Source organism: Oryza sativa, chromosome 12 (genome assembly GCF_034140825.1).
Source record: "Oryza sativa Japonica Group chromosome 12, ASM3414082v1".
In the NCBI taxonomy this organism is placed as follows: Eukaryota; Viridiplantae; Streptophyta; class Magnoliopsida; order Poales; family Poaceae; genus Oryza; species Oryza sativa.
This window is the reverse complement of record NC_089046.1, coordinates 7,580,268-7,594,625: the sequence shown is the minus strand read 5'-3', so window position 1 is coordinate 7,594,625 and position 14,358 is coordinate 7,580,268. Positions and strand designations below refer to the sequence as shown.

Here is a 14,358-nt window from a genome sequence, read left to right as displayed (position 1 = left end):
TGGTGTGTGTGTGAGAGAGAGAGAGTTGGAAGGAGATGCACAAACAAAAATTGATATTAAAAGAATTAAATGAGATTATTGGTTTTTGAGGCCCACTGAAATAAATGTGTTTAGCTGCCACCACTTACACTGCTTGTAAGAGTGGACTATAAAAAAGACCTGTTCCTGTTTGGTGGTGTCACGAATTTGTTTGAAGGATCGTAGTTGTATCACTGCGTTGGGCATGTTCCATCAGAGAGTTAAACAGGAGCATTCTTCATCCAGCAAAGGATCAATAAAATGACTGACACCTAAATTTACTCCAAGTTCTTCCTTTCTGTTATCATCTCTGCTAATATTACCGGGCTCTCAAATCGTCCCGCGAGTATCAAGCCATGGTTCATCATCACGATTCATCCATCTGTTAATCAGTAGTGGCAGAATGTGAAGAAAACAAATTATGTAGCACGATTTGTTCTCAAGTTCATGCTTTGTGGATCATCCAGATTTGAAATCAGCCCAGTAAAAAGGTATTAATCATCAGGGTAGGGAGACTAATTGCTGTAGACAGAAAAATGGTGGAGCATTTCAAATGAATGCGATTCCTTGGCAGCCATCACAGTAAACTGTTGCATACAATTCTCTGCTGTGTAGTCAGACAGCTAAAAATCAAACAGGCCATGAAAAGAGAACGGCGGAAATCATGCCAACACCCAAAAATATAACATGTACAGAATCTCTATTGACAAATGAGACTGAACATGTACATTGGCATTACCATCTCAGTCAATCATCAGAATGTACAGAATCTACTCAGTGAATATAAAAGCCACTAGGTTAACAAAACATCCGTGCACACTTGTGTGCAATGCAACTAATCGCCAAATCTGCATGCGGGCAGTGAAATCCCTATTACACCCGTCAGCCAGGCTTCAGATTTCCTGCAAAGAAGCACTACTGAGGATTCATTTACAAAATTTTGAAAGAACAGATAAACAACTAACTTTTGGGAAGCTACCCTATATGATGCCACCGACATAATGTCACGCAACTGCTGATGTGCCCTTATCTTTACCACTTCACACTAAACAAGCAATGCACACCAAATATGGTCCACAGTCTACACTCTGCTGATGTGCCCTTATCTTTACCACTTCACACTAAACAAGCAATGCACACCAAATATGGTCCACAGTCTACACTCGAGATTGCTACCCGGCGATCGATCAATCCCCTCCCTCCACCTGGTTTCCTTTTTTGGCACCGCATTACTTTCCTTTTTTAGTAAATTTATGCACCTAAAATTTGTACACCTCAAGTTTATAAATCAAAAGTTTATATATCCTATTCAAATTTGAATTTGAATTCAAATATTTTTTATACATAGTATTTCTATACATCTAAAGTTTATACACCTAAAGTTTATAGACCCAAAGTTTATAAGACAAAAGTTTACATACCCGATTCAAATTTGAATTTGAATTATATCCGATTCAAATTTGAATTTGAATTCAAATATTTTTATATATAGTATTTCTATACATCTAAAGTTTATACACCTAAAGTTTATAGACCCAAAGTTTATAAGTCAAAAGTTTACATACCCGGTTCAAATTTGAATTTGAATTTAAATATTAGTTTATAGACGCAAAGTTTATAAGTCAAAAGTTTACATACCCGTTTCAATTTTGAATTTGAATTCAATTTTTTTATATATAGTATTTCTATACATAAATTTTTTCAACTTTGTGTTTTTTATTTTTAAAAAATTTATGGTGTAGTAGGAAGAAAAGAAGGAGAGGAGGAAGAAAGAGAGTAGTGTATAGGGGGGATGGGGGGTGATCGCCTGGGGCGGTCACCCGCCCATTAGCCGCCCCCGTCTACACTGCAACATCCAAGACAGTCTATTCTATGTCCGAGAAAAGAGACAGACCAAACCACCGGTCAAACCAAAAACAAATACAGATCCAGTGACTTCTTCAGCTTGGCCAGTTCAGGAAGGTCCCCAGCAGCCCAGCTCCAGCACTAAGTCATCCATCCCCACCTTCAGTGACAGCAGCTGTGTGCCTTGGTCTGGCATTACCTCAGGGCTCCCATGAGAAATGATGGTCTCGAGCCATTCTCCAGAGTGACACCAAGGAACAGAGACGTATGCTTGATCATTAAAAGCAGCATACTTTGCTTAGGTTGTCTTTGCATCAGATCTAGAGGTCTACCTTTGATTTCTCAAATCATGCACATGAATCATGAAATCGATTTGCTCATTTGTTGTGATGTTGTCAGATACTTCTTGCTGCTGTATTTTGATTTCTTGTTGTGGTTCATTCATGCATCTGTCTTTTAAATTTAGTTCCCCAAATCGATTGCAGTATATGGCTGCAAATTACATGTTTTTCAAAATGAAAAAAAAGAGAGAAATTTATTCAGCTGGGACCTGGGATCACACATCCGACTTCTCACAGTAAGTTCTACACAGTACATACTCCTACTGTTGTGCGTGTTGCAGTGCAACCTAGCCAAAGTTATTGATGCAGCATAGCGGATGGTCTGGCTTCTCCCCTCAAGTTTGCACAGGTGAGAAGAGGGATAAGGAGATGCAAAAGACAGGACTGGGATAAGAGAGAATAGAGGCTACTTTATATGTCAAAAATTGGCCATTTAATTTACAGTGCCCAACCACTAAGGAACAAGGCACAGACCAAATGGGACTATTTTTACCATGCTATGCTTTCCTGTGTTGCGTACAGGACAGAGGGCATTCCTGTATTCTGTCATTGCATTACTGATTTCCTGTGCCTCTTATTCTGGTCTTGCCATTTTTATGTTCCAAATGACCTGTTATAACTATAGGAACTATTTTTAGGAAGAAATGAAGTAGCTAAATTATGCTCAAGAAACTACTTTAGTTAAGTTAAAAAGTATTGAGTGATTTAGGTGTGGTGACTACCATTGACATAGCTATGTTGTTATCTTCACCAATTATTCAGGAATTATTTTTTAAAACCTTCTTTATTTTTAATTTTAAAAATAAACCCTTCCAAAACTTATTTTCAAGATTTGAACCTTTTGGTCACGCCAAACAATACTTTCAGTAGGAAAAACAATACTGCCACGCCAGTTTGGCTGGCATGGTAGCATTATTTAGCATTGTCTTGCCACACCACCATAGTTGGCGTGGTAGAATAAAACTATCACGCCCGCTGTGGGTGGGGTCAGTGTTGTTTTGCGACGCCACCCTGGTTCGCGTGCCTAAAAGGTTCAGATTTTGGAAATAAGTTTTAGAAGGGTCTATTTTTAAATTTTAAAATTAAGAAAGTTCAGAAATAGAAAAAAAATATTCAGAGATTCATAGACAATTCCTAAATTTTTTGTTCGCGCACAACAAGAAAAAAAAAAGCACGGCAAGGGTTGGGAGAATGTACCCCAAGTAACAATGGAATAGTTGAATCATAAGTTTTATTTGGTATTTTATCTTTCAGTTACACACTTTCAGTAGGTTCTAAACTTCTAACAATAAAAAAATTATAATACCAGAGCAATATTAGTACTGGTTTAAATCCTACTACTTGAATGTATTTTAAAGGAGTAACAATTTATCAGATTTATTACCTTCTAATGCACTTCAACTGGATGTGATCATTAATGAGAACACCATTAGAAGTGACACCCATGTTGCAAGAATTAATGCTCGCTGCATGCTTTACTTTTCTGCACATCCATAAAATTCAGTCTATTAGATCAATTACATCAACATGGTACACAGTAAACGGTCTAATAAATTTACTTTGGGAAGCAGTGAAAACTTATTGAGCTTTGCCTACCTTATTTCAATTCAGGAGCAAATGGAGCAGGGCAAGGTGACACAGTGTGGTCAGGCAAATCATTTATGAACTCATTAGCAGCCTGGAGACAACCATGCAACAATTTCTTCTCCAATCTTACAAGCCTAGTAGCGACTTCCTTTTTTGGTTCCAAATTGCCATCTGCCAACTGCCCAATACCAGAGAAATGAAATGCTCTTCATTACATTACGTATCAGAGATTTTACAAAAAAACATACACATAGTGCTTTGCAACTCGTTACCATAGCATCATCCTCATCCAAAGTTGTTGGATAATCAGCCAATCGTGACTCCAAGTATCCAACAAGTTGGTCAAGTACTGCTCGCTCTGTGCATGGACTGACCTATAATCATAGTTGGAAACATGTCACAATTTACACAGTGTTATGCATAACACTACTATTACCACATAGTCTATTTAGAACCATTGCTCAACTTCCATAAAAACTCAATGGAAACCCTACATGCTACTGTGGGATATTTGCATGGCAAAATATTGCACTTTAAATGTATGATGGATTTGCTTTGTAGCAAGCCGGTTTAGTTTTGAACAATCTGCACCTTAGATCAACCCGACTAAAAATAAATAATGGGTTAGATGAACTTATAACTTGAATGAAATCCTAAAAACCTGGAATGACAAATGTGATGGCCTAAAAGAAAGCTTCAAATGTAAAGGCATTTTCCAAATTATCTACTTGTGAAATGTTCTCTCTTCCTAAATGTTCAACCAGATGTAATTATTGCATTTCACATAACACAAGATCTTCAGATCAAATGCCTGTTTGTCTAGCTTCAATTTGTTACAAACATAGTAATGACTAATGACACTAGATCAATACTTCTGGGTCTTCAAGGCTTGAAGCAATATTTAAAGGCAGAAGCCCCATAAAAACTGAGCCCATTGGAAAGTGCTTTTGGAGTCTTGTAAAGAAAAAAGGCAGAAACTATAAACTGGCTAACTGCGCAAGCATAATGACCCCAAAAATGTAATAAATAAAACAACAATGTACGACACTGTCACCTTGCCCTGCTCCATTTTATCTCATATGTGTAATTAAAAATTCTAACCGTAACTGAAAATTCTGAAAATTCTAATAGTAAGGCCAATTAAGGGCAAGTAGACTTACTGGACATGTATCACCTTCTGAAGAAAGTATGGATTGCATTTCATCTGGATCTGAAATGTATCCTAGCCTCAAATAGGGCAGCATTTCTGCAATTGTTTCCTTCTCTTTACCCACACAGACCTAATGCACCTAAGGCATGTCAATATACAACATTTGTAGTTGCATTCCAAATGGAAAAGAAAAAGGAAATCATAGTTCCCACATGGAAATTTTGGATAGCCAGCTTCCCATTTCTTTGAGCAACCATTCTCTTCTCTTGGAACTGAGGATCTTCTATGTTTAGGGATGCCTGTAACAATGATTCAGTATTGCTTACACAAATCCAATAAGAAGATGAATGTAGAACAATAGCAAAACAAATTCCACCTCAATCACTATACGATCATATGGATTATCTTCGTCAATAAAACCGTAGTTGAGGAGCAATCTAGAGTTAGGCTGTGGCCCACACCTGTACAATTTGCATAGCTTGACGTTACAGTGGAGATGCACAAACAACAGAAATGAAATATGCAAACAGTAAATAAGCACTGAAGTTGCCAAATATGATGAGGTACAACAAGAATTTTAATGCATCTGAAGAAAATATTATACCAGACGATTATTGGTTCTCCCGCTTTGTATGGTCGATCCACAACCAACCGAACAGAATCACCAACAGCTGTCAGCATTGCTTTGCAGTTGCTCTTGTAGGTCAATAGTGGTGGGCCCAATGGAACTAGCGCAAATCTTCGAGCTAAACTAACTTTCTGTTCTTCAATGAAAAATAAAAATAACTTAGCGACGAGCAGGTTCAGTATTTATCCAGTAATAAAATAAAAGGCTGGCATGCTATGAACTGTTGATCCCAAACTGAAGTATTAAGCAAATAAAACATATGAAACAAAAAAAAATACTTACAGAACAAATCTACATAATTTGAAGAAGCAAATTTCCAAATTTATTGAATTTGACAAAAATACTGCGAGGCTTGTATAATCTATTATATGGGCAAGGTATTTAGCACTAAACTGTTCTGTTCATAAATGGTGTACACTCTAAGTAAATCTTAAACTTCAGTTCAACACCAGAGATAATTATTTAAACCAACCAACAACCAATCGGGGTAATATCTAATTTTTTTGATAAATGAAATCTCATTGCTCATTATGTTACCTGCAAATGGACCACGCAAGACTGTACTGCGACAAAAGCTTGCTTGAAGATCTCAAATGGAAAAGCCTCGGTAGGTATGTCAAAAGGATATTGCTGCATAACAGTTGACATGAGAACAACAAGCAGCTAGTGCAACAGAATCCCAGAGACAGGAACATTTTGGAAGGTCAAAAGAAAGCACCTGAAACAATGAACCTGCCATGAACCACAGTGTGTCGAGCTCATTATACTCTCGCCTTATTCCCTCGTCTCTTGCAACAACTTCATCCTGAAATATTAGAAAATCTAAGTTGTATATTACTTGACACTGCATAAAATGTGCTCATAATATATTGACATATAGTGGATAGGAAAAAACACTAACCTTGATGGGGCTACCCTTCAGGTAGTTCAGTTCACTTTCGGTCCACAGAAGTGGAGATTCAACAGCTAATTGCCCCCTTCCTCGCTGGCGATCAAGCTCCTTAATGTAAGGATACCAAAATGAATCTTGTCCTTGCTTTTTCTCATACATGAGATACAAAGCCAAGCATGCCAGCTCAGATAATTTGTTTGTTGTTAGCAATTCAGCTGTATGGTTCAAAATATCAGCTGGTTACCATAGTACAAAAATGAAAACAAATACCATACATGAAAAGGACATATCAATTTCCATATTCTTCTTTTGGTGTTAGCGCAAGTGGACAGACATAAACCACAAATAAGTTTCACAGATCAGGTATTAGCAAACAAATATACAAGGACTGAAGAAATAATGCATGGAAGACCTATCTAACAGAAATATCATGCCAATGTAAACATATCCACAATTTCACATTAAACTATTTTTAACAAAGTTGTAAACATAGGGCTACTTTCTTATATTACTCTCATGCTAACATTGTTTGATGATTAATTTATTAAAAATTGTGACCTTACCTTTTATGACAAATGCAATAGTAAAGAAAATGCAATCTCGTGAAGAGACTGCTTAAAAAGAGAGAAAATTCGAATCAGCACCTAAGGTTGAAAGATGAAATTGCTATAAACCCATTGTTTAATTACAATGCACAACATTTCACACAAAGAGAGATTGATAATACTTGATTATATCCTGAAGATACGCAAGAAAGATATGATTAGCTAAAGTTGCATATCAAACCGGCAGATTCAGACTCTTGAACCAGTTGAACACGGATTAAAAACATTCAAAAAGCATTCCTCAAAACACACACATATTAATATTGATGGTAACAATATCAAATCCAGTGCCCTACATGGTATTGAAAATTTGAAATAAATTGAAGTGAACAGATAGAAGATTACTTAACAAAGTCAACTAATTCAACCTATATCTTACTTCTTACTAACAATTATGAATTCCTTGAAGTGAAGCTATACTTTACTGATTTCGGTGTACTTATAAGGTGGACATCAGATAAATTAAAACCAGATTCTGCCATTTACACAAAATGCCCCCAACAGGAGGACTATTGCAGTGCTAAATTCAGGTCATATACTGTGAAATGTGCATCCAGGAAACAAAAAAATCGCCATTTCCTCTCAACCCCAAAGCAACCAAACTACAGAATTCAACACTAGAATAGATCACAAGAGCACTCACCGACGGACTCGTCTCCGAGCACCCTCTCCAGCGTGACGACGAGCGACATGGGCACCTCGAACGCCACATCCCCAGCCTGCAACAGCCCACCACAGTCAAAGATCTCACACCATTTACCACCGGAATCAACCCCGAAATCCCCGCTTGCTAACGCACCTCGAGATCCTGCCCCGCGGCGACGTAGTGCAGCGGCAGGTCCTTGCCCTCCCGGAAGCAGGGGACGGGTCGGTCGAGGATGGCCACCTTCCCCGGCGGCAGCCCGTGCTCCCGCAGCCAGTCGGAGAACCCGTTGGCGGAGGCGGTGGAGGCGCACGCGGCGGCGGCGGCGGCGGGGGACGAGGAGGGGAGGAGGGTGTCGGCGTGGCAGGCGACGAGGCGGGGGCGGGCGGAGCGGAGGAGGCGCGGGCGAGGGCGGGGGCGGGGGCGGGGGAGGCGGCGCGGGGAGCAGGGGAGGAGGAGGCGGTGGTGGGAGGCGGCGGCGGGAGAAACGGAGGCGGAGGAGGCCATGGTGGTGGGTGGCGTGGGCGGTGATTGGGGGAGAGAGGAGAAGGACGGCGGTGGAGGCGGAGCGCAGCGCAGATGGTTGGTGTGGATGAGGGGAGGCGTTGATTGGGCCAGGTCGGCGGATATTTTTTTTTGGCTGATTGTTAGCAAATTGTTTGAACTTCTTTTAAAAAAAAATTAAAAACATCGTCTCGGTCCCAAAATATATGTTATTTTGACTGTACTAGCGAAATACACATGCTTCGCTACAGATAAATTATTTCTTAGGCTAAGTATTGATTAGAAATTTTAATGATAATTAGGATGAATAAAAACCACTATTGCATATATAGTATACTCATGTTCTCGTAATACTCAACATGGGTGTGGATGCTCTGATGATCAAACGGTAATAAGGACTATGGTAGGATGTGCCCCACGATTAGACTCATCCATTGATGATGGAGGTTGGCAATAAAGAAAATCAGAACCGCAGAAACGCGACCAACAACATGGTCCTGATAGAGAGAGAAATGACAACGGCGACCTCCGATGGTGAACACCACTGGATGAATGCATCAAAACGCGCTCCCGAACGAAGGGGTTTCGTTTTCTTTGAACTTGCAGGAAGACGAGGACCCACTCTGTGCACCGAGGAGAGTGCTGCCGCGGCCGTCAAACTTTCCTCCGGCCGCCGCCTTGGCCTCTTCGCTGGCGTCGCCGGCTGGACAGCTAGGGGAGAGAATGACAAGCGGGTCCCACACTGTTTTTTCTCTTGTGTTGCCACTTTGGCATACCACATAGGCAAAGTGGCAAATAGTTAAGAAGCCACCATCTAAGATGGGCAAAAAATATGAGCAAATATAAGAAGGGTATTTGGATAATTGAAAAACCTAAATGTGACAAATAGTTAAATTTCCCGTTTAATACATGTAGAAAAGTCAGTTTTACCCTTCAATATATGTGGAATATGTAGAAATTTATGGACTATATTGATGTAAGTATAGAAATTTGTTTTGTGACCATAATATTCATAAGTTTGTTGTACATAAAAATTTTAATATATATTAAAAAAGTACGTGCAGCATTTTATAAACGATAAACATAGCTTTGGAAAGCATTTCTATATAATATATACAACTGGGAAAAGAAAATATTGAACTACCATAAAAATGCTACATATACTGTTTTAATAAGTAAATAAATATTAATTTTTACGTCATTATGTAAAAATAAACTTTGCCATGAATAATACCTTGTACAACAAAAAATCATGAATATAGTAGTCTTATGTAACAAAATTATACTCCCTCTTTCCCATATTGATCATCATATAAGTTTATGCACTAAGACCAAGAATAATTTAAACCATATCAATCAAGACACCATGCACACATTCTCCCGCAATGCATGTATCGATTAAAACATCATCCCAATTACACCTTAGCATGCACACATTTCTCTCATGCTGCATTAATTGTATTTTGATGAAATTCGTGTCCATGTGTTTATAGGATGATCAATTTGAGAAATTTTGAATTCTATTGTATGATGATCAATTTGAGAAGGAATGAGTAGTTTACAATTTTCATGTTTCCTTCATGTCTAAGGACAAAATGGTCCTTTTCAAGGGAATTAAACAGTCAACTAACGGAATGGGTATGAACAAGATCAAAAACAAAATTCAAGGGTATACGCGTTCCTCCATCCTAGGCATACTGGAAATATGACCTAGAACCATTAAGTGGCGGGCCCACGCCTTAAACTTAACGCCGTGGTGACGAACTACCCTCGAGTAAACCCACCACGTGGCACAATACCGTTGTATTGGACACGCTTAGTCACCTAGACTACTGCCTCAGCTGTAACAGGAAGCTCCTCTGAGCTAACCACTAACTCATACACACCAGCCTACTAGAATGTAAGGCTAAATCATAAATAGATTACTAAGCTAGGACTATCTATAGATGGCCAAAGGGCCCGCCCGACACAGCCCGGCCCAGCCATGGCTAGGCATGGCCCAGCAGCCATCCGGCCGGCACGGCCTGATAGGCACTTCGTGCCGGGTCGTGCCGGCCCATGGGCTGCACCACCCGCCCAGGCACGGCCCACCAGCTGTTGGGTCGTGCCGTGCCGGCCCGAAGGCATGGGTGGCCCATCGGGCCTTTTTTAAAATAAGTCTATTTTCATCCCTTCTCTTTGGGCTATTTCATATGTATAGCTAAAATAAGTCTATTTTCCGTCCCTCCTCTTTGGGCTGACATATGTATAGCTAAAATAAGTCTATTTTCCATCCCTCCTCTTTGGCTGACATATGTAGATAAAAAAAGTCTATTTTAGATCCCTATTCTTTCATCTATGGCATATAATATGTCTATTTTTACTCCCTTATTTTTTTGTGTATCGGGCCTAGCTGCCGGCACATCGTGCCGGGCCGACCCAACATGCCGGTGGAGGGGCCCAGGCACGGCCCGGTGGTCGGACCGGGCCAGCACGGGCCCGACCTCCATCGGGCCGTGCCGTGCTTGGGCCGGGCCAAAATGCCGTGCCATGGGCCGGGCCGTCGGGCCTCGGGCCTTTTGGCCATCTACAGGACTATCCCATAACTAGCACATGTGGTTGTACTATATACATAATGAACAGACATTGAGTGAAGTCCTTAAGTAGCTTGGGCACACTCTCCCCCTATCGGTATACAACTAATCAACACATGTGTACCACTTGAGGCCCAAACTTAAAATTCATGGTTTTTCATCATTTTGTTTCTCAAATTCTCCATTTATTCATTTTTGTCCAGAAATTAGATAAAATCATTTTTCATGTTAATATGATCCCAAATGACAAGTAAAATCATACTAAGCATGGCTAAGCATCGTAGTATCATAGTGTCATTATAACTCATATATATAAAGATAAAGTCTTGTTGTTTCTAGGGCTAAGAATGTAGGTTATGGATATATGTGGAGTTCAAGTGATAATGCAATCAATAGGTGTTATTCTAACAAGTTTTACAAGGTTTTAGCGTATTAATGTACAATCGACATGCAGGATTTGCAAACATTTTCAATAACCTCCAAAACATAGGAGCAATGTATTCAAAGAGAGGGAGGTGGGACTTGCCTTGTTAATGGTAAAAGTCAGGGCCTAATTCACTTCTTCACCGTTATTGCGACAATCTATATAAATTACATGTTATGCGATTAAACACCGAAATATGCGGAAAATCCAAAATGCTCTAAAATGCATGATCTGTGCACAGTGGGTAGGTGCTGGTTTAAACTGAATTTAGGTGAAAGAATTTCCATTTTATCTCATTCCATTTGAGAGTTATGGATTTTAGAAGTTTTATCGGTATAGTATAGTATTTGCTTAGGTGCTGCTATGAAATGCTTTTGTAAGGTGATATTTATTATATTTGAGTTTGCTGGGGTGAATATATGAGTTCTCTAAGACTAACACATTTGGTTTCACAATTTTTAGAGTTTCTATGAATTTCTAATGTATTTTACAAGTTGTAACGGGTTGTAGGCATATGGTCCCTATAGTGTATGATATAGAGGTTCTAGGTCCATAACTTGTTCCATCTTGCCAGTGATGTACAAAATGAGTAATTGAGTTAACTAATTTAACTTTGGTCCATAATTTTAGAGTTTTTAGTATTTTACTACACGTTTTATAAATAGGGGCATGATCTATGTTAATTATTCACTATGCTAATCTAGAAGTAGTTTATGTATGAGCTAAGTGTGATAAGTTTTGATGCATAGGAATGGAACTATGGTTTATCTGGTCTATTAAGTTTTAGTTGAATTTAGTTAGAGTGCATTTAAATACCACTACACCTATATAATGCCTAACCATTACTATGTGATTAGCTCTTAGGTTACCTATTAAGGTTTAGAGCTATAATCTGTATAGAAGCTGCCATATTTTATTTTACTATGTTGAAGCTCATTACTTGCCAGTTCTATAAAAATTTGGTTCACTTCATTTGGATTAAAGATGAATTTTCTACAAATTTTACAAATTGAAATGTACACTAGGTTGTTTATTCCTTATATAAATATTTAAGGGCTATTGTTATAGAGTAAGAATATATTTTTATTTTACAACCTGGAAGTATATGTTTTGATGATTCTATAGGATCTGAGTTCACCCAAAAAGGAGTTAAGATGAATTCTATATGAATTTCTAAAGTTCAGCTTATCTAAATCTAGTCATTTTAAAGATATTAGTTTTAAGGCATTTGATGTAAAATATGTACATATTTTATTTTACTTTGTTTTTAGATAATATGTTGGTGGATCTATAGAAATTAAGTTTGCACCAATTTGAGCTAAGATTAATTTTATATGCATTTTATAAGTTTGTGCATGCTTTATGTGTGACTTAAATTAGATGAGTTTTAGTGATAAATTTTCATACTGTGAGTACCACTTTTTATGTCATAACTTTTAAGTTCATATTTTCGTGAATCTACAGAAATTGGTTTCACCTAAATTGGAGTTAAGATGAATTAGTTATGCATTTTTGAAGTTTAAAGTAGATTTGAACAATTCAGCACTTGTTGAATAGCTGTTTTCATTAAGAGTCCTTCCTGTTTTTAATAATTACGAATAGGTCCTGCAACAGTACTATGTGTCTTGTGCTTTTGAGGAAAAGACTCTACAGTTTGTTAAATTTACAAAGTGAAGTCCTGATTTCTTCTCCCATCGATCTAGCAGCAGAGCAGCCATGGCGGCACCTCTGCTCGCCGGCGCCGGCAACAAATGGTGACTCGTTTGGGGGCGCGACCAAAAGACGAAATGAAGAGCATGATATTGCGATTCCATTCCTCTACTTTCCTCGGTTAGTGGACATCGGAGGAGCGCCGCCGGTGGGTCCGAGCGGTGGAAGATCTCGGATGTGCGTGCATGTCGAGTTGGAGGCAGTTTCTAAGTGAATGGAGTGTATGCATGGGGTTCTTGGGTGTCCAGGATGCTCACCGAGCCTTGACCGCAGCTTGGAGAGGTCTGTACAGCGGTGGCAACGGAGAAGGTGACCCAGCGGTGGCGTCCTCCCGCGGTGAACTGTTAAGGCGCCTGCTGCTGATAGCCAGGATGTTGGAAGTAGTATGCAGAAGGAAGCTGATGGCGGGAGGGAAAGAAAACTTCGCGAGGCTAATGTTCGTTTGTCTGGGCCGGAATGGGCTCTGTAAGCGTGTGTTATTGTGTAGCCTATGTTTTGGCCTGTAATGGGAGGGTTGGTGAGGTGAGACCGGAAGAAAACTCTGTTTTTGGCTATCGATGATAAGAAAGAAATCCGCGGCGATTGGTGGCGGCGGAAACGGCGGAAATTCGTTGGAATCCCCGTTGATCTATCTGTTCTTGAGTTCTTGTTCAGTTTTCTTGTTAGGTAGCTAACAATTGGTATCAGAGCCCTCGATTCCTTTCCTGGTTTCATTGATTCCCTTGGTCCGCCCGTGAAAATTCCATTAGATAGGTGGGAATTCGCTGTTAATCAGTGTGATTCCGCAAAAGCTTTTGGGGCTCCCTTGATCTGGTTGGCTGGATTCGAGGTGAAACCGGGAAAAATTCATCCTGGAGCGACCTAGGTATATCACGAAACAAGCAGCTCAAATCATGGCTCAAGAAGGGAAGCTCGATCTCTTGTTGAAGATGATGGAGGATGCAGAGAAGAAGAGGGAGGAGACGGGAGGAGTCCGATGCGTTGAATCTAGCGGAGCTGCAGTCGTTGAAGGCGGTGGTGGAATCGCGCATACCCATGGTGGAATAGAAGGTGAGCGAGTTGGGGGGATCTGTTAGCGATTTGGCAAAGAGAGTGAACTCGATCCAGGCAGGGTTGGAGAAGTGCCAGCGGGATGTTCAACAGAAGGTGTTGTTCAAGGCAGAAGGCAGCCAAGGACCCAGTCAGATGTTGAATGAAGATGATCTCAATGGTAATTCCCCAAATCCTTTCCTGTTTACTCCACAGGGAAATCGCCTTCCTCAGTTCACTTCTGCAAGCCCTTTCACTCTTGAAAATTCTAGTCATCAGCATATGGATACTATGGTATGGCTAGCAACGGTGGTAATGTCCCCCCCATGTCTTGTCCCCAATTTGATGGTGAGAATACCCAGTTATGGCGAGATAATTGTGAAATTTACTTTGATGTGTATGGTGTGCA

The 14,358-nt window shown here is 39.8% G+C and overlaps 1 protein-coding gene across 2 annotated transcripts; it reads right to left on the bottom strand.

The window, feature by feature from the left end:
• Positions 1-555: 555 nt before the first annotated feature.
• LOC4351854 (fructose-bisphosphate aldolase-lysine N-methyltransferase, chloroplastic) lies at positions 556-8,303 on the bottom strand. 2 transcript variants are annotated; one of them, XM_015762628.3, is made up of 13 exons: positions 7,866-8,303; positions 7,710-7,785; positions 6,471-6,676; positions 6,288-6,374; positions 6,107-6,199; positions 5,546-5,700; positions 5,318-5,402; positions 5,154-5,240; positions 4,952-5,071; positions 4,064-4,165; positions 3,801-3,969; positions 3,589-3,687; positions 556-933 (listed from the first exon to the last, which is right to left on the bottom strand). In XM_015762628.3, exons 1-11 carry the CDS (start codon positions 8,214-8,216, stop codon positions 3,802-3,804), a joined length of 1,530 nt encoding a protein of 509 aa, XP_015618114.2. In that variant the 5' UTR covers positions 8,217-8,303; the 3' UTR covers positions 556-933; positions 3,589-3,687; position 3,801. The 2 variants fall into 2 exon arrangements, with proteins under 2 accessions (XP_015618114.2, XP_015618113.2); XM_015762627.3 differs by having other exon boundaries at positions 556-920.
• Between the last annotated feature and the right edge of the window lie 6,055 nt (positions 8,304-14,358).